Source organism: Apis mellifera, linkage group LG13 (genome assembly GCF_003254395.2).
Source record: "Apis mellifera strain DH4 linkage group LG13, Amel_HAv3.1, whole genome shotgun sequence".
In the NCBI taxonomy this organism is placed as follows: domain Eukaryota; kingdom Metazoa; phylum Arthropoda; class Insecta; order Hymenoptera; family Apidae; genus Apis; species Apis mellifera.
The window spans coordinates 5,866,113-5,884,818 of NC_037650.1; the positions used below are offsets into that span (position 1 = coordinate 5,866,113).

An 18,706-nucleotide genomic window follows, 5' to 3' on the forward strand; every position below is an offset into this window, starting at 1 on the left:
ACATTCCCCCGATCGTTCGATCGATTAAAACTGATTGGACGAATTAAAACGAATAAACCATAGTTGAACGAGGGAATTTTACCATCCCCAATTTCGTAGCATTTCGCATAAGCCGCGCATACTACCCTCTCTTATTTGCTCTTGCGTGGTCTGCGGCGCACACGTCCCGCCACATGCGCCCGCATGTGCACACAGCCTGCAACCCCGGGACAGCATTATGCATTTGTCGCATGTGTGCTCTGCCTTAACCTAATGACCGGCTCGACCTGATCGATTCGATGGGTAAACGAAATTAAATACTTTGGATAGCGTTAATAATTTAAAGATCCTAATACAGATGATCCTAGTACAATGCAATATTATGCGTTACCTTTTATTTTTCATTTAGAATTTCTTCCTTTCGCAAAAATAAACATAAGATACATAAGACAAGAGTAGAAAGTAGAAAAATATTCTTGATTTGGGAATAGGATAGATTTAGATGGAAAGAAGTCGAGTTTTGGGACGAATAGAAAAGAACTTGAGATTTGAACGAGTAGAAATAAGAAGGAAGATTAATCGTGAATTATTTCACGATTATTGTAATTCGGGGCACATTTTGCATCGAAACTATAATTAACATCGTCGATCCCTATTTATCGTAATATAATATATGAAACGTTATTGGTGGCGTTGTAATTGGAGCGTGGATTGCGCAAACGATGTTATAATAGATAGGGAAACAGTGATCGAAACGAAACCTTTGATCATTTGTTATACCATGTTACAGATTCAGTAGAGTGTTAGCGGTTAGAACGATGTGAGAGGAATATATGGGTGAACGCCAAACGAGCAAGGAAGGCTGGACGAAATCACGAACACGTGGCGAGACGTGAAGCGGGGTGAGTTTACATCTTTAACTCTTTTGCGGCCAATCGATTCTCCTAACTATGAATCCAATATTGCTATTATAGATTAAAAAAACAAACTTAATTTTCAAAATAAGATATATAAGACTTTTTCAACTCGAAAAGAAAAATTATTAACAAATTCTTGAAATCTTTAATATCTTTTTTTAAATAAGGTTTCGAATCGAACTATCCATTGCAAAAATTGCTAATGTAAATCGTATAATAAAATGGAAGAACAAGAAGAAAGAAAACGACAAGGAGGGAAAAAAAGTGGAAGAGAATATGTTCAGAGGAAACTGAATCGAGGACTGCACTTTATTAATCTTTAAGCGGTTAAGAGGGGCGAAATATACCAGAATCACGGGCCATACATCTTAGACGGTACATTAGCCAGATTCGTGTCGCGAAAAAAAATTGGATTCTGGGACAAAAGTTGGCCAGGGGCTATCGGTCGGTTGTAGCTCGAGAGAGTGGAGATAAACGACCAACGGCATTCGGATAAATAAAATTCCCCCGGCTGTTCCATCGAGCTTGGAATTTTCTCGTTTTAACCGGCCGTGTGTGCACCGTTGGATTTCGGCTCACGTATCTTAACAGAGAGACCACGAATAAAGAATAGAAAGCACAGTGACCGGGGGAAGGACATCGTTTTGACGAGTAGCTGTCTCTCGTCAAAAATGGGATCGATGTAAAGAGAGAGAGAGAAAGAGAGAGGAAAAAGTAAAAAAAAGTGAAAAAAAAGAAAACGTCGCAGTCTCGTCGATTATTCGCGAAATTCGTTCCGCTTGGTAACAGTCGCGCGGAATGCGGAATCCGTTTGTTGTCGGAGAATGTGAATAATTTGTACGGCGAGTCGTGAATCGTGGGATTCCTGGCTAACCGATGCGTCCATACATTCGAATCCACCCTCGATCGTATGCAATAGATTTCCAAAATAATACAAGATCCTTCAATACACCCCCTCCTCTCCCCCTTGATCGTCGACGTAATGGATTCGTAACGTTGCCACGATCGAAAACAAGCCCCGAGCTATATAAAACAAATCCATTCGAGGATGCCTCGAGGCAAAACTCTGTCATAAACAGAGGGAGGGAGGAGGAGGAGGAGGAGGAGGATCGAAAGATCGAAGAAGGAGGAAATAGCCGTGGAAAGGGGTGAAAAGTTCGGAAACGATCGGTGGAAGGAAAGGCATTTTTCTCCCCTTTGTGATTCGATTTTCTTTGCGGTTCCAGACAGAGAATGGAGAAGAGAGGGGGAGGGAGAGTGACAATGCGCCACGAATACAATTCGAGATTCTTTCGCGAGTTCTTCTTCCTCTCTTCCCCCGTGAAAGGCGCAATTCTATCCGGAATTGCGGATGCGCGAATTTGCTTTCAAAGTATCCGCAAACTCGTCGACAGAGAGGCGACAGAACGAGCGCTAGTGGAAGATTAGAGGCCGGTGGGTGGCTTCGCTTGGTGGAAAAAGCGGATCCGCTCGATCTGGTCGGCACAAAAGGATCCGCGAGGCGGAGAAAGCGCGGGGGGAAGGAAGGAGAGAGGGAGAGAAGAAGGGAAGAAGGAAGGAAGGAAGGAAAGAACTATTGGAAAATAGAAGGAGACAAAGGGGTTGGTTCGGTGGCTGCCACCACCGATTCTCGATGCTTGATGCTCCTTGCCTTTTGGCCATCGTCAAAGGACGAAAATTGAACCAACAGGAAGCTGCAGGAACGTAGAACCGAGATTGTGGAAAGTTCCGACCGCCGTGAATTTTTCTCCCGTCGTGAAAGGGAAGAATGTCGCGAGTAAAAAAGAAGAAGAAGAAGAAGAAGAAAAAAAGAAGAGGAAGGGATGACATCGATCTTCGAGAGAATTGTCAATGTTGAAATTATATCTTGAAAGTTGGGAAATAAAGAAGCACGGTGAAGTACAGATATTGGATTAATCGTAAGTCTTTCGAGAGATTGGCTTCCGGCTTGTTTTCGATCGAGCTACGTCATGAAGGTACGTCGGATGAAGGGAAGTTTCTTCTCGTTTAACGAGAAAACAACGTAATGGGAAATCGCGTTTTAATGAAGTGAACGATGTAAGCGGAATATACTCGTGAAACATTATAATTATAGGACGGTGCCAGTGGCAATGATCGAGGAGATAAAAGGGGGAGGTTTTTTTCTTCGGACAGAAGAATGGCTGTAATACCGTTCCACGTCGCTTGGCTTTCGAACCATGCCTCGAAAGTTTCTTCGTTCTTCTTGGAAGGATAAGATAAAGAAAAAGTCCTCTTTATGAACGCTATAAACAAGAAGAGTGATAAAATAGTGAAAAGACAGTGAAAAGAGAGGAATAACTTTTTCGATGATTCTCCATTCTAATTTTTCACACTATCACTCCTCTAATTGCACATTGATGCGACGATCGATCGAATTGAAAAATTAAAACGATCAAGTGTCCTTTAAAATATTTCCAACCGCGAAACTTTAGAAATTTTGCCTCCACGGATTTAAAATTTCCGGTAGAATAAATAGAACGGTTGTAAAAAAAGAAAGAAAAAAAAAATAAAGTTTCCAAACACCTGATGTTCGAAAATTAATCATGCGAGGCGTTCCCTAAGCTTCAACACTGGCTGGTATTGTTAATACTCTTTCTGGCATGCGTCCAAGCACAAAGGTTGGAAACAGCATTAGCACGTACGATGCTTCCAATACCAGCCTGCCTTTTTATACGTACATACGATCGCGAGCATAATACGGTCGCGTGGGTGTGTGCACGCGAGAAATGCACGTATTATCGTACGTGTGGAACGTGTGGCAGAATTCCTCGTGATGACCTTGTGCTCGTGAAAATTTAATTAAAACGCGTCTCGACGCGAGTTCTTGCGCCGGACAACGCGCATAACTTGACAAGATCTCGCCACGACGACGTGTTCTCCTTTCACTTTGGTAAATTGCAGGGAAAAGAATCGTGGAAATAGTGTCGTGGAATAGTGTCGTGAGAAGAAGAACAATATGGATTGTATTCATATTTAGCCTTATTTGGAATATTTTACGAACAATATTGCTGCGTAATTGTTTTGAGAAATTGTATAATGAAAGATCTTGCTAGTATCTACTTGAAGTTAAAACAGTTCTAAAAGACGTAGCGCTTGATGAAAGAGGAGCTGAACGATGTTAAATGAGAATTGTTAAACTCTGAATAATAATTTCTGAATATACGCATATATTCGAGTTGGATGGTGGAATTTCGCGGAAAGTGGAAAGAAAATTGTATAATCTAAAAATTTTGTTTCAACTTCCGTAATAATAAATATTTTTCTCTCTCTCTTTCTCCGCCGATGGATTATTACCACAGCGGATTATCACGGAAGAAAAATATTCCACACTTGAAGGAATAGATATATATTTAATAACCGTGCACTACAATATGGAATAACACGAGAGATAAAGAAACGAGCGTTGAAGAGCGTTAATGATAATTTATTGGCTCTGAGTGGTATTCATTTGTCATAATTTCATGGAAAAACACGTGACACGTAGATGAAAATATTATAACGAAAATGTTATATCAAAGCTGATTAATGGATCAACCATGTACAGGGTGGATATAATTTATCCTTTATGCGAAACAGCATTTTATTAATTCGAAAAATACTTTGAAATTTAATTAGAACGATGCTCGATGAAAAATAATCCCAGAAATTTTTCACTACTTTGATTCTCTCGATGTTACTTATTTCTAACAATTTTAATTTCCTTCCCTCCCCCCCTTTTTTTCAGCGTTGAGCCTGCTATGTGTAAAAAAATTCTCCGGCAGCGGCACGATGCTGGAAGCACCGCCCGGAAGTCGCGAGGACCTCGTCGAGGCGGCAAGAACACCTTGCACACCTACAGGTTAGAAATTTTATTCAAAAGTTTAAACGAACATTTAAAGAAGATTAATTCGACTATCACGCTAAACCATTTTAATTAATTAATTTAAAAAACGATATCGAAATATCGTGAGGATAAAAGTATCGAATTATCAGGAAAGACACGTTCGATTATAAAACATCTTAAGACTCGCGAATCAAGCGACGAATATCGCGTACACGAATGAAAAAGGAATGTCGAAATATCGTGAGGATAAAAGTTAAATTAAAGAACGAATAAACGTTCGATTTTAGAAAGGTATTATTTCGGGATAAAATATCGAGTTGGTGTTTATCATAAACTTTAAATGGACACCGGTATTCAAAAGTTTCGACACGAGTTGTAAATTCGACGAATAAATAATGAAAGTGGTAAAAGTAGCACGATACCGTACCGTTGCCATAGTTTCGCCCGGAATTATTGGCAGCGTGTGTGCATTTTCATTCGTATCAATTTCGAGGATTACGGAGTTGGTAGCTTCCACAACCGGGTCGGTAAATTTCAATCTTTATCTACCGGTCTACGGTAATTCCAGGTTCGAGCCGATCGTTAAAGCGGGACAGATGTCGTTTCCGGGGTTGAATAGAGGGAAAAATGTTCGATGCGTGGCTAACCGGACCTGAAAAACCTTCTGAATCGCGAGTGATTAACCCAGTTCGCGCACCGTAATTAAACTTTAGGCCGCGTGTACATCCGAATGCAAAAAACAGCGCGTCCCAACACCCTCGCGGACAGAGAGAGAAAGAGAAAAAAAAAATTAAATCTTCTTTTTCCTGGATATTTTTGTATTTATTTTTTTCCCAATTTTTTTTTCTTTTTCCCCATCGAGTATATTTTTCCTTCCCCTCTTTTTTTTTTCCCCAACGCATTTTGGGTCACGCGTTAACGCAAAAATATTCCTCCGTAACCCGAAACAATGAATCCACCGAGTTATAATACGAGTATAAAAATAGGTCGACGAAATTTTTTTTTTCTTTCCACGAATTTCCAGAAAATTAAATTCTCCCTCGTATCCCGGGGAGAAATCACGTTTCCGGAAACACATTTCCTCACGATACATTCCCCCGTTCCTAACGAGCAATCTCGAAATGAGAAACCAACCGACCATTTGCTAAATGAAAGCGGCAAATGGGGAGAGAGAGTCTTCGGATCGGGGGAATAAGGTTGACGAACAATCGAGAACCGCGATTGGCCGGAAAGGATCATCGGTCGAATGGGGTTCGGTTATTTCGCGTGGGACAACAGGTGCACGCGAAAAACATTTTTTGGGATTGCATCGAGTTTATTAACTTTCGTCCCAAGTATATCCTCGATGCCGAGAGTCACGAATCGCATCCAAGAATCGAATCGAATCGAAGGAAAAATCGTTCGAGAAACGGTCCCATTTCAGGTTCCATTCGACCGACTTTATCCCTTATCCTCAGGTTAGAATAAAAACCGACGACGAAGCTTTGAATGAAAGGAAGAACACGATCGATGATACTCACACTTCCCGTCGGCATTATTATCCCCGCAATAATCTAATAGAGGGAGGGTCTTTTTTATCCCGATGGAGCGTCTCAGTGTCTCACGATGATCTACGGTCTCTGACTTTGTGTGGGGCAGATACTTTTTATCGAGATCTTATCCGGCTCTCGTCAAACCCGTGCAAGAGTTTCAGAGTTTCAGAGTTGAGAACCCCGAACTTGGGCTCGTCCACCCTACGGATATAACGAAACACGATGGATTATAAATAAAAAAGAAGAAGAAATAAAAGAAAGAAAAAAAACGAAAAGGGGGCAAGAAAAAGCCCCCTGGAAAAACATGTACGGTTTCGAGGACATATTATTAGGTTCAAGGGCAAGCGTGAAGGGTCTAAAAATAAGGCAACCTTTCCCCCTTGTAATTTTAGACGTTACAGAGGATGCAATGGAAGCGAAAAAACCGCGTTCGACATCTTCGTAACCAAGCTCGATCTGTTGGATGCGGTGGAGAGGAAGGAGAGCGGCTCGGTCAGACACGGCTCGTGCCGTGTTTCCCCCATCCCTCCCCCGTTATTTATAACCGGAAAACATCAATCCCCCCGACGCGCTGAAAGTTTGATAAACTCTTGTCGATTTATCAAACGCGCGTTGCAAATTATTATCCTTCTTTTCTTTTCTCATCTTTCTCAAGAAAAAAGCTTCCATCTCGCAACTCATTTCCCCCTCCCTTGACATCCTTTCTTTCGCCTTTCGCGAAAACCATTAATTACCAGCATCGCTCGCGATTCCTCTTATCGCGAGAAAGTAACCCGATTCCTCTTCGAATCGAGAGATCGTGAAAGAGAGGCCAACCAGATGCATCGGTTGAAATCCTTTGATCGAGGGACGGTATCTGAAAGATACCGGTCCAGCTTGAGGTATCGAAACGGTAATTGACACCACTTTCACGGTTAAAACCACGGCTTTCCAATTTTCTCCTTATTTTCACCGTGTAATAACTTATCTTGGCGGCGTTTAGCCAAGGTAAAAGGATGCTTGCTTGCCGAAGGAGAGCATAGACAGTAATGGCCACCGTATATATATGTATATACGTATGTTCTTTACAAGGCGGCGAGATAAGCTCTGATTGGCGACCGAAGCGTGATCACTACGGCTTCCTGAAATAGCTCCAACCTCCATCCCCCTCGATCTTCCAGTTTCCCCTTTCCTTGGGGAGGAAGGGAGTTCGATCGGTGTAGGTTGATGTCATTGATGACACCACTTTCGATCTTCCATCTTACGATAGTATCATTCTCATCTGCCTTCGCCTTGTTTTCTCGTCAACCGTATTTGATTGAGAACGAGCAATCTTCTTGCGTAGCCATCGTGATAAGTTTTCAATATTGAAAGAATTGATTTGCAATCAACCGATTCGACAATGCAGTTTATCGGATTATCTTCTATCTGGAGAGTTAAGAGTAGATAATTGTCTGTGATTTCGTCCTCGAAAGTGGTATAAGAATTGGTACAATTGAATGATTATATTTTCCAAAATCTAATATATTTCTCATTTTTTCGCTTTTTTCTCGCGAGAATCGATATTCAATTTGATTCGTCGATGTGTAAGTGGATTCAAAATTAAGAAGATTCTTGTATCAGTTTATATCCCCGTTTCTTTTTTCTTTTTTTTCAATCAACGTTAAATGGTAATGCAACGATGTCACGTTACACGTAATTCTGGGAATATTCCTCAAATAGCGGCGAACTGCGTGCTGTTTATCGAGGACGATTATCATTTATACCTTGTTAACACAATGATGGACAGCCAAAACGAGCCCATTTCCTCCCACGAATTTGTCCGATCCTCGAGCCGATTCTTTCCTCTCTCTCTCTCTAATTGGCATAATTGGAACGAGTAGTACATTACACGGTTGTAATCAATAAACGCGATAATATCCCGTAAAGGAACGGGGCAGAAACAATACACGGTACAATCCGATCCCTCGATTATTACCCGATAAATCACGGCCGAACACGCGAATTAACAACGCGCGCGCGCGTCCAATAAATATCGAGAGAAGGACAATTTCCATACTGGGGCAGCCATTGTCCAATCTATCATCGAGATCGAGCGGTAACTTGATCCGAAAATCGTGGAAAATCTAACTCCACAATCTTATCCGTCCATCTCGAAAATTGAAAGCATCGTACGCAAATTTTACTCGTGCATCGATCGAGATGTGTCTGGAAAAGAGATCGTTGATGATTTTACGGAAGAAAAAGTTAGCGCAGTTGTTGATCGATAACCAGGCCAGTTTTAAGTTATAAAAGATTCAACCCTGTTGTATTATTAATTTGGACGATCAGAAGGGAGATTGCATATTGCATATGCGCGTTTCCATCGGCTGTTCCGTGAGCTCTGCGCAACGAAAATTCCAATTCCTGCTGCCAAAGGTTGATATATTAACGCGTTCGAGGATTTGCGCGTGTATCGATGGATTTCACTTTTGCAACGTACACGTTCTCACGCGTTGCCTGGATCGTTCGTAAAAAAAATCGATCCTCCTCAACGAGGAGGATAAATCTTCCCTTCGATTCGATAGCGTCGATCATTTAAAATCGATCGATTCGATTCGAAACCCCTGTTACGGTTTGCAAGGGTATAAAAGGGAAGAACTATCCTCGAAATAAAAGTACCAACTTTCGTGTAAGCGACACTGTAATTTTCTTTAGAGACTTTCGATGTTCCCACTCAAGATATTAGAAAAGTTCGCTGAATATAAAAAGTTGTGCAAGTGACAGTAACGGGGGAATAAAGGGGGCTATTTCGGTCTTAAAATAAGGTTAAATAAAATTGGGAACATTTTTTGCTGATCATTATGATCCATCGGTATTACAAAATCTGATCTGATCATCCTTTAAAATAGAATAACTTTTTTAAAATTGAACCGAGCAACTTTACTCTTCTTTTTTTTTTTTTTTAAGAAGTTAAATTAGTTCAAAAGTTATAATTGGTCAAAGTTGCTTCTTTATCCATTTTTTATATCTGTAAAACGTTTCGTAGATGAGACAAGCGACAGACATCGAGAGATGTGACGAATTTCAAAGATGGAATGACACCTGTCAAAAATTTTATCATATATTTTTCTATATAGGAATGATAATAAAAAGTACTTGAAAATCTTGAAAGTTTGAAAATTTAATTGAACAACGATGATCGCTTGAAATCGTATCGATACGATAAAAGACCGTTCGATATCACAGCCATTAATAATTGAAAGTAACGTTAACGTAATACCATGGGTCAATGTGTGCAATTACTTTATAATTCACAATTACACGACTCTCGATGGCCCATTAAGGAGGCAAGAAATTGGCCGAAGAACGGCTCTCGCCTATCCCAGTTTCACGGCTGTGTGTCAAATCGGCTCGTCCTTGTAAATTTTAAGGAGTTTAATTCCGCGTAATTGCCCAAGTTTCGCCTGCGGCCACGAATCCCACGGAAGCCAATGGGGAAGAACGGACGGAGGAAACGGTGGGGTGGAACCAGAACTGTTCCAAACTTTTCAAGACCCGCCATTTTTTATTTCGAAATTCGCCCCCTACCTACACTATTATCCTAATCGATCTTATCCTAATTTATTTACTTTTTCCACGAACGAGAATGGGTTCGACGCAAGATCGAAGAAGAGTAGGTTTGGATTCGCGCGACATCGAATCGACGACATTTTGATTTATGGTTGGAAAATGGAAATCTCGCGTTAGAATCCCATGAGAATAAACCATGGGGCAGGTTTTTGGGCACGGTTCAAACGGCATCGAATGGATATCCGATCTTTTTCCTAGGATATATGACAGTGTGGATAAATTTTGAAAAATGTAGACATTCTGTAAATAAATTTAACTATCCTTTCTTTTCTTTTTTTCTTTTACGCGAGAATAATATCACAAGGAATATCACTCGTTCATCATATCGCAGAATTATGTTTTGCGAAAAAAGAATGGAAGTAATTTTCAAAGGGAAGAATGGAAATTATGATTTTATTCTGTTTACGTGATGGCGCATAAAAACCGATGTTATGTGCGGTTATGGAAAGTTCTACGTGGCTTTGCAAGCTATCATAAACCTCCAACGTTGAATTAATAATGGCCGAGTTTATTAAATGAGGTTGAGCGGCAGTAACGGTTTATATCGGTGTGTTTAATAAAGCGCTTGAATACGATAATTTAGTTGGTGTTGGTTTTTGCGAGAAGTTTTTTAAAAAAAAAAAAAAAAAAAAAAGCCAAAGAAATTAACCGAAAGCGCGCAAGCTGCACACTTATTATGCAAAGCTTGTCTATCTTCAATGAACCGAATTAAACATATCTGTAACCGATACGCTTCAAAGAAATAAATTCGATCAAAAACGATCGTGTTTCGTGGCGAAAAAAAATGCTCCATAAAAAATAGATCGAAAGATCATGTTTCTCAAAGATGAAAACAAAAACGTACGCCAAATGTTCAAATCAGTTAATTGACAGTGTCGTTGGCCGACACATCCTCTTCTAGGAGAAACGTATCGTCCGAGCAACGCGAGATAACAGAATCCAATTAGGCGACACTTGGGTTGACGAATACCGGCTCCTTGTTAAAACTAAGTCGGCGCTTCTTCAACTTTCACCCACGTACTGGAGTTAGAGAGTTGGCCAGATTCGTCGACCAGAAACAGAAGCAGTTTCCACATCCTCGTCCCCTCCTCTTTCTCTCCCTCTCTCTTCTAATTTCCGCCGTTATCCTCGTGGCGATTGCTCGAGACAGAGACGATAAAAGTCGATCAGAGAAGAATGAATCGATGAAGTTTGGATGAACGTACAACGTTCGACATACGTGATCTGGAAGAAAAGAGCAGGCCTCGTTAATGAGAGATCGTTGAAAGCTTATCACGCGTCAAAGACTCGTGCCAGAGACGCATTCCAAGTCGAGGAGTTCTCGAAGTAGAACGAAAGCGTTTCACCCGACATCGTGGAGTAAAACGCTCCCCGTTTCTTGTAACTGTTGACAGTTACGTAGGCGTGTACAAGTTTGGAAGCTCTCCGCGGTTCAAGTTTGACGAAAAAGCCCGAGGATCATCCGTGACTCAGAAATTGTCGCGAGCGTCTGCATATTTCATCCCCCTTGATAAATGCGACGGAGAGAAAAAGAGAGAGATAAATCTTGATATTAAAAAAAAGAGAGAAAGAATCGTAGCATGGGCCAAGTTTGTAAAAAGGAAATTTCTGATATTTATCTTCCTTTGAGCGAAGATACGAGTCGCCTTATACGGGGCTCGAAGGCATGAAAGGGAAGGGAAGAGTCTCAAGATTTTGTGTTTCCGTAAGACGGAGAAAAGGGGAAGACACAGTAGGAGCAAACTATGAATGATTCATCAGGATATGGTAACCACCGGTTGGCACGGCTGGCTATATCGAGGCGAAGGCACGACTCTACTCGTTGCTTCCGTTTGGGATTGGTAAATGTCATACGTCGTCGCTGATTGCATCGAGGAAGTTGGAGAGTGGCGCGAGAAGGAAATCGGGATGGGAAAGCTTGGAGGAAGCCCAATCAATAGTCCCTGATGAACGGTCCAATAGTTATTGACACAGCATCGATATATATATATATATATATATATATATATATATATATATATATATATATACACATGTATATGTATATATAAAGAGGGTCCAACCTGTTCTATGAATTATTTAGCGTTAGCCAAGTGGCCCTCCGTGTATTTACCCTCAAACCAAGGGCTTCGTAGCATTCGTGGAGCTCGCTTCATTTCACCCCCGTGTCAGATATCTATAACTAGCTTCATTTCGCTCCATTTTCAATTCACTTGAATCGAGATCGGGTTCCAACTTATTATTCCATGCTTGAAACATTGACCGTTTCGACGTTTCGAGTGATTTGTCTGAACTGTTTCGTTGGAATAATAGATGGAGCGAAGAAATCGTAAAGAAAATTCGAGGGAAATTTGTTCCTCGAAAATATCCGTCGAACGGAGAACTATCTAGAAACCACTATTCTCTCTCTCCCTCTCATACTTTAATAACGAGAATATCAAGCATAATGCGTAGATTGCAAACTATCGAGGAATCTCGAGTGACGTCAACCCTTGACCTATCGCTTCCCTCTATATCAAACGCCACAACTTGCCACGCTCTGTTGCCTCCGACAAAATCAATCTTCGAACCTCGGTTTTGAGTTATACTCGTGTAATGGACCGTGAAAGAGTGCTTCTCAAGTTTTTTTCTTCTTCTTCTTCTTCTTTTTTTTTTCCTCCTCTTTCATAATTTTTTCCACGCTCGTGGAAAGATTCTTCTGGTTCACTTGGATACGTTTAAACCGGAGGAATCCAGAAGCGAATCCCGTAATCCCGTAAACGCCGAATAAGAAGAAAATTGGATGTCACGAAAACGGTTGGCGGTTGAAAAAAAGAAACAGGTGGTTTCTGGAACGAATCTAAGACGGTTCCGTTCATCTTTTTTCGCGATCGGCCACACCAACTGTGAAATCGTGTTTATCGCGCGTAACAGGAAGCGTACACGGATTCACTCGAGCGAGTGGAGTCGCGGTTTCCGCGGTTTTGATATTTCCCTCGCGGCGAATAAATTGAAATAGAACTATCTTCGGTTACGAATCGGAATGAATGTTTCGTATCGTGGCTATAGCGTATAATTATTTGGCCGGAATGAGAATTCCCAGCGTTCTTAACGCGCAGATAAACTAATCAGGTGTCTATAAACATTCAACTCTCGTGGATAAACTCTCGTGGCAAGTTACACACGTGTACACAACAAAGGAAAATTGTATCTGCGATCTCGTAATTTTAATCTTCCCCGTTCAAAATATTTGCTATTTAATTGAAAAATAAAGCGCGTATCTTACGATCTACAATCTCGTTTGACAAAAAGGAAAAGCATGTGAGAAAACTTTTCCACTTCTGCGACGATGAAATTACGAAAATATTATTTTCCCTTAAAAAGAAACTATAGTTTTACAAATCGAGAACGAACATTTTCAGAGTAAAAATTTGTATTAATCCAACAACTTAACCCATTTTAAACCCAAGGAAGTTTAAACCACCATCGAATTAAATTAATTACCCCTCGTTCCACGACAAGATTATATCTTTCACGTCGAAGACAGAGGTGGCCAGTTGATCCATAAAATTTTATTATATTTTGCGAACCGTGGTTAACGTAATTGTAAAAGAAATTTGAGGTGTGGCGACACGAGACGGGCACGAGACACGTTTATCAAGAGCGGCCCCCCTCCCCTTCTCGTTTCGGCATAATTTATTCAGGATGGCAGGAGGAGCCATGCTCGGATCGTGGTAGCATCCGGCCTTTCTAATGCAATATTGATTCGATTTCGCTGCCACGACGTGCTAGGTCGTAGCGCGCAATTTGCATATGGAACTACACGGGCCGCGGGAACGGTCCGATCACGGTGGAGGCGTCGTGACGCGGCGTGTCGCACTGTTTGCTATTTGATTGCATGGAAATTGCGTCGACTAGACGACCTACCTACGCACGAGCTTGATTTCCTCGATCCATGCTTCGTTAGAACGCGACGCGCGCTAATTCGTACTGCTATCCGATATTTACGTGCATTATACCCTGCTTTGGATGAGGATGTATCCATCTTTTACACGGGGAAATACTGTATATTCGATTTTTTATATATACGATTCGATGATACTCGTGGAATAACGTCGAAGAATTGGCGATCCTTTGGAATTCGATATTTTCTAATTAATTTTTGATTCGATTTTCTCGATCGATTATTATTTTATTTTCCAGGCCACGGGATGAAGGCGATGAAACGAATTCGAAAGCTCTAATCGAGGACGTTGAGAATATTCATTTATTTACGAGGCGGGCGGTGAAAAATAAATTTGTAAAAGTGTATTTTATAATTAAATTGAAATTCGGGTTCATTCACCTCCTCTGTTTATTTTGTTTATTTCCTTTGTTTATTTGTTGTTTACGCGTTCAATGTTTACTTGTTTACATTTCCGGTTTATTTACGTTCTTAACTCTCAGTTTGGTTGACGTTCATCGTAATCTATACGAAACACATCGGGCAGAAAGTACGGATAAGCACGAGCCAGTTCCCAGATTGATTAATTCGTTAGATAATATTCGTATTATCGTTGGTTAACGTTTTAATAAAACGGGGGGGGGGGAGGGATGACGGCGTGAAAGATTTTATCATTAAGGGGAAACTAATGAAGTCTGCTGTAATAAGAAGCTTGCTGCTCTCGCTTCCGCCTCTTCCGAAGGGAAAAGAAAAAAAGAAAAAGAGACGAGAAAACAAATTTCTTTTAACGTTCACCTCACTTTACGAGATTATTCCCCTCTTTCTATTAATTTTCCCAACCGATAAAGAAATGGAATAATAAATCGAAGGAAACGTGAAAGAAAGACAATTATCGTCCACCCGCTCCTAATATCGCGAATTGCTATTAAAAAACTTTGTTATTTCCAATAAAAGAAATCGACCGCGGAGGAGGAGGGAGAGAAAGAGAGAGAAAAAGTTCTATAGGCATCGCCACGGTCGAAACTATCGTCGAATTTTCCGCCAGTGGAGCGAGCCAATTAATATGCAGACGCGAAACTCGAAGGAACTCACAGACGACTGCATAAAATTTGCATCCACACGGCGAATCTACAACCAGCTATCGAGACTGCAAGCTAAAGTAAACGCGAGCACGGATGACACAAACATCTCAACTCTGCCCGAATTCTTCTTCTTCTTCCTCTTCTCTGATTAAATCGCCAATTTCAAATCTTATCCCAATTCCTTGAAATCTCGTCAAAAGTCGATCGTTGCAAAATTATCAAGGACCAAACTTGTCTGCGGAGGAAGAAGATCGAAGGTTTCGGCCGTCATCACGTCACGGCAACGATAAATTACCCATGAACGAGCGGTGTGATTGCTATTAGCAAGGTGCTACGGCTAGGTTCGCAATTATGGTCGGTGGTTAGTTACCGTTAGAACCGCAAATAATTGGACGAATTTGCGGATCAGCGGAGCGGATGCCTTGCGAGGGCATTAAATTGGGGGAGGGGGAGGGGAGCCCGGGATGCCGGATTCCATCATCCCGAATACTTTGCATCGGGGACGTCGTTACAATATTAATTCATCCCCTCTTGGATCGCGTCTTGGAACAATTTACTTGCGCTCGATGCATTGGCCCGCGATCAGCATGTAACCGCGCCGCCAATTATCGTTTCGAAAATCCACGTTCATTCACGTTAATTGGGCTATTATGTATCCTTCCGTTTAACGCGTGTCTACTTGTCGTAAAAAGACGAAGGAGGAAATAAGAAACGAAAGAAAAGTTTCGGGAATTTAGAAGTTAGAACGCTGAAAGAATTCTACGAAGATCGATCGAAGAGAAAGTGAAACCGTGAAAGGAGGAAAATATGATGAAACAAATGCGAAACAGTCCTACCCTAGAGTTTCTAAAACAAGCAAGTTTGAAAAGAGTGAGTTGAGGAAAAAAAGACTGTGTTCTGTCGCGCACAATTGGAGTTCTCTTCTTTCCAACTCTTTCTATTTTAAAATAGAATAAAATTAAAATAATTCGTGCTGATAATTTTATCACGAAACGATTTGAAGAGATTGGAAATTGATTAGGAATCACCGATATCAGAATCTCTTCCAAGAATTGCATTTTAGATTTAAAATAAAATAAAATTAAAATAATTCCTGCTGATAAATTTTATCACGGAATGACTTGAAGAGGTTGGAAATTGATCAGGAATCACAATAAAAGAATAGATAGAGGGAGAGATTTGTCGCGATAACTGTTCGTCATTCGCGTGCTTTTTATCGTGCTCTTTACATAAATGTCGCACCGTGGCAACGATTCGAGACGATAAATCTCATTTTCGCGCGCGGTATCGCGATTGTTCGAAGATCCGCGCATATTTTGCCGGCGGACGTCACGGGGAAGGAAAAATAATGGTCATAAATCTCGACGGGAGCGGAACAGGTAGAATGAAAGTGAATAGCTCAGCATAGAAAAGTAATTAGCAATAAATTCTCGAGGTCTTTGCGCACCTTCTTTTTCTTTACGCGGCCATGGGTAACGCGTGGAACCGGCCCCTTTCGTCGTTACGACGAAACGCAACGACGAAGATGAGGCGAGGTTCAAAGGAAAGAGAAAAAGGGAGATTGAAAAGGAAGACGCAGAGGGAGCACGTTATTGTGAATAAGTCTCGTATGCATTTTTACGGGATAAAAAAGTTCGTCGTTTGTGACTTTTAATTAATATTAAAAGCCAGTAAAACGTAAAAATAATTGTGGAGAGTGAAATTTTTGATTATTGAATTTTTGAAATGCGAGATTTGAGGAAGAAAGGAAAGGTAGAAGTTTTAGGAGATAATTGATAGAAGAAAGGGATATATTAAAAATCCATCGCCGTGATATTAATATAAATTGTATATAGATAATTGAATATCAATTATCTATATTCTAATATTAAATAGATAGATTTATGATTAGAAGAAGCTTTTTTTTTCAGGCTCGTACATAGCACAATACCCTTGGATTTTTAATGGAGCATTTATCCAAAGTGGAAGAAATATGGTGGAGTAAAGCTTAAATAATCGAACGAGAGATATCAAAGAGGATTTGTATCGAACGTATTACATCGTTTAAAGCCGATTCCGATACCAAAGAATATATGTTTTCGCCTTGTAAAATAACGTTTAACACGTACAACTGAATAAAGAGAATTGACTTTACCCCATATATACATATATATTCGTCGACTGGCACGTAATACTGGAAGATTTATCAAGCTTGGCTCAGCACTGCTCCAAGTTCCTGCTATGCATTCGCATGCCGCACAACCTTATCCGGTGACTGAACTCGAATGCTATTGCATCCATGATCGTTCACGTTGGTTTTCCAGATCCACAAATCCCCTCTTTCGATCCCCAAGTTACGCTTTCCATCAAAGCAAAAATCTATCTGTGAATCGTCGCGCATCATTTGGAAACATTTTCTATCGCCCCCATTTCCCCTCTCCTCCGAATTAGATCGAATCGAAGAAAAGAAAGCGAGAAAATTACGATCTAAATTTCATTTAAAAATTTAAAAACTAGTACAATTTTCTCTCACCGATCTTATTAATCATATATCAACTTCTATCCAAACCAATGATTATCGTTCCCAACATCTTCCAATCTTCTTCCAACTTTCTTATCGACCGTGCGCTTATTCGATCGAGGATTATCGCCTCAACTCTTGCTCCCAAAGTTCAAAGAGAGTTCAAACTTTTCTCCTCTCTTGATGACTATCATTCGATCTGCAAAACCAAGTCCCGATTTTCCTTCGAGTTTCTTATCAACTCCGATTTGAAATTAGAATTTCCCCTCTTCCGTAAAATTCGAAACTCCGATCCGATGATCATCTCTTTCTCATCTTTTTTTATGTGTATAACGGGTCGAACGAGGTCGATCGAATGAACGAAATCGGTAATATCGAAAAGCGAGGAGCGATAAATTTTCGAACGATAATTAACGGTTCGTTATGAAACCAGAGAGAATCGGGGAGGAAGAAGGGGAGGGGAGGAGGGAGAGGAGCGGACAGAGAATAGAAGGAGGAAAGAAAAAAAAAAGAATTACGAGTAATAACGTTACGTACAGCGCGTACGTGAGCGTTCGGGGGAGGAGGAGGAGGAAGAGGATGGTGCACAACAGTCGCCAGGATAAATTCATTCGTTATTTCCGGCTCGATTGTGCTGCCCTCGGTCAAAAGCTGCACCTGGAATTAGCTAACCGGAAACCTGGTCCCCCGTAACGCGTCACGAAAAAATTTCACAGGGAATGCTCGTTTAATTGTGAAACGTGGAAACAATAATTATTCGAATTCTCTATTTTTTTTTCCCTTCCTTCCTTCCCTTCTCCTGCTCCCTCCTCATCCCCCTTTTTTTTTTCGTTTCCTCGAAAACGAACGACGCGTTTGATTAATGGAAATTTATGCCATGATTCACTACGGTGGTGCGTGAAAATTTCTGAAACGGTGTTAAAATCGTTGATTAATCGTATCTTACGACGTCACTCTGAAACTAGGACGAATGGGATGGTTCCTGTGACGATGCAAAAATGATATCGTGAATATTTATTACCGGCCCTCGTATTCATCGAATTTATATATTGCTTATATATTATTCTGAAAAAAAAAAAAGAAATTAATATTTGTCGTAACGTTAATAATAGCATACCAATATTTGACAGAGGGAGTGAAATAGGAACGCGTCAAACAACGGGAACACCAGCGATTTATTTGTCCAGAATATTTTATACGATGTTTCGTTGGCAAGATAACGCGATACGCGATCAGACAGCTGGAATGCCATTAAACTACGATCATTAACACAATCATATATATATATACATCATATATAATACATTAAGGCGTTGTGGAAATGTATTTGGCATGCGTT

The 18,706-nt window shown here is 40.7% G+C and overlaps 1 protein-coding gene and 2 long non-coding RNA genes across 7 annotated transcripts in view; 2 read left to right on the forward strand and 1 right to left on the reverse strand.

The window, feature by feature from the left end:
- LOC102654051 overlaps positions 1-18,706 on the reverse strand; it is an 80,147-nt gene that overhangs the window by 43,137 nt on the left and 18,304 nt on the right. Inside the window, exon 2 of one of the 4 annotated variants that reach the window (XR_003306007.1) lies at positions 10,708-11,087. The exons of the other annotated variants lie outside the window; for them this stretch is intronic. This is a non-coding gene — a long non-coding RNA (uncharacterized LOC102654051). The remainder of the gene's footprint in view (positions 1-10,707; positions 11,088-18,706) is intronic. 4 annotated transcript variants of the gene reach the window in all.
- LOC100578957 overlaps positions 1-18,706 on the forward strand; it is a 70,423-nt gene that overhangs the window by 37,738 nt on the left and 13,979 nt on the right. For both annotated transcript variants that reach the window (XM_026444853.1, XM_026444852.1), the window contains 2 exons: positions 770-881; positions 4,642-4,755. In XM_026444853.1, coding sequence (XP_026300638.1) covers positions 4,686-4,755 — 70 coding nt within the window. In that variant the 5' untranslated portion in view covers positions 770-881; positions 4,642-4,685. The remainder of the gene's footprint in view (positions 1-769; positions 882-4,641; positions 4,756-18,706) is intronic.
- On the forward strand, positions 11,896-17,007 carry LOC107965414. Its single transcript, XR_003306009.1, has 2 exons — positions 11,896-16,246; positions 16,778-17,007. It is a non-coding gene; the product is annotated as an uncharacterized LOC107965414 (long non-coding RNA).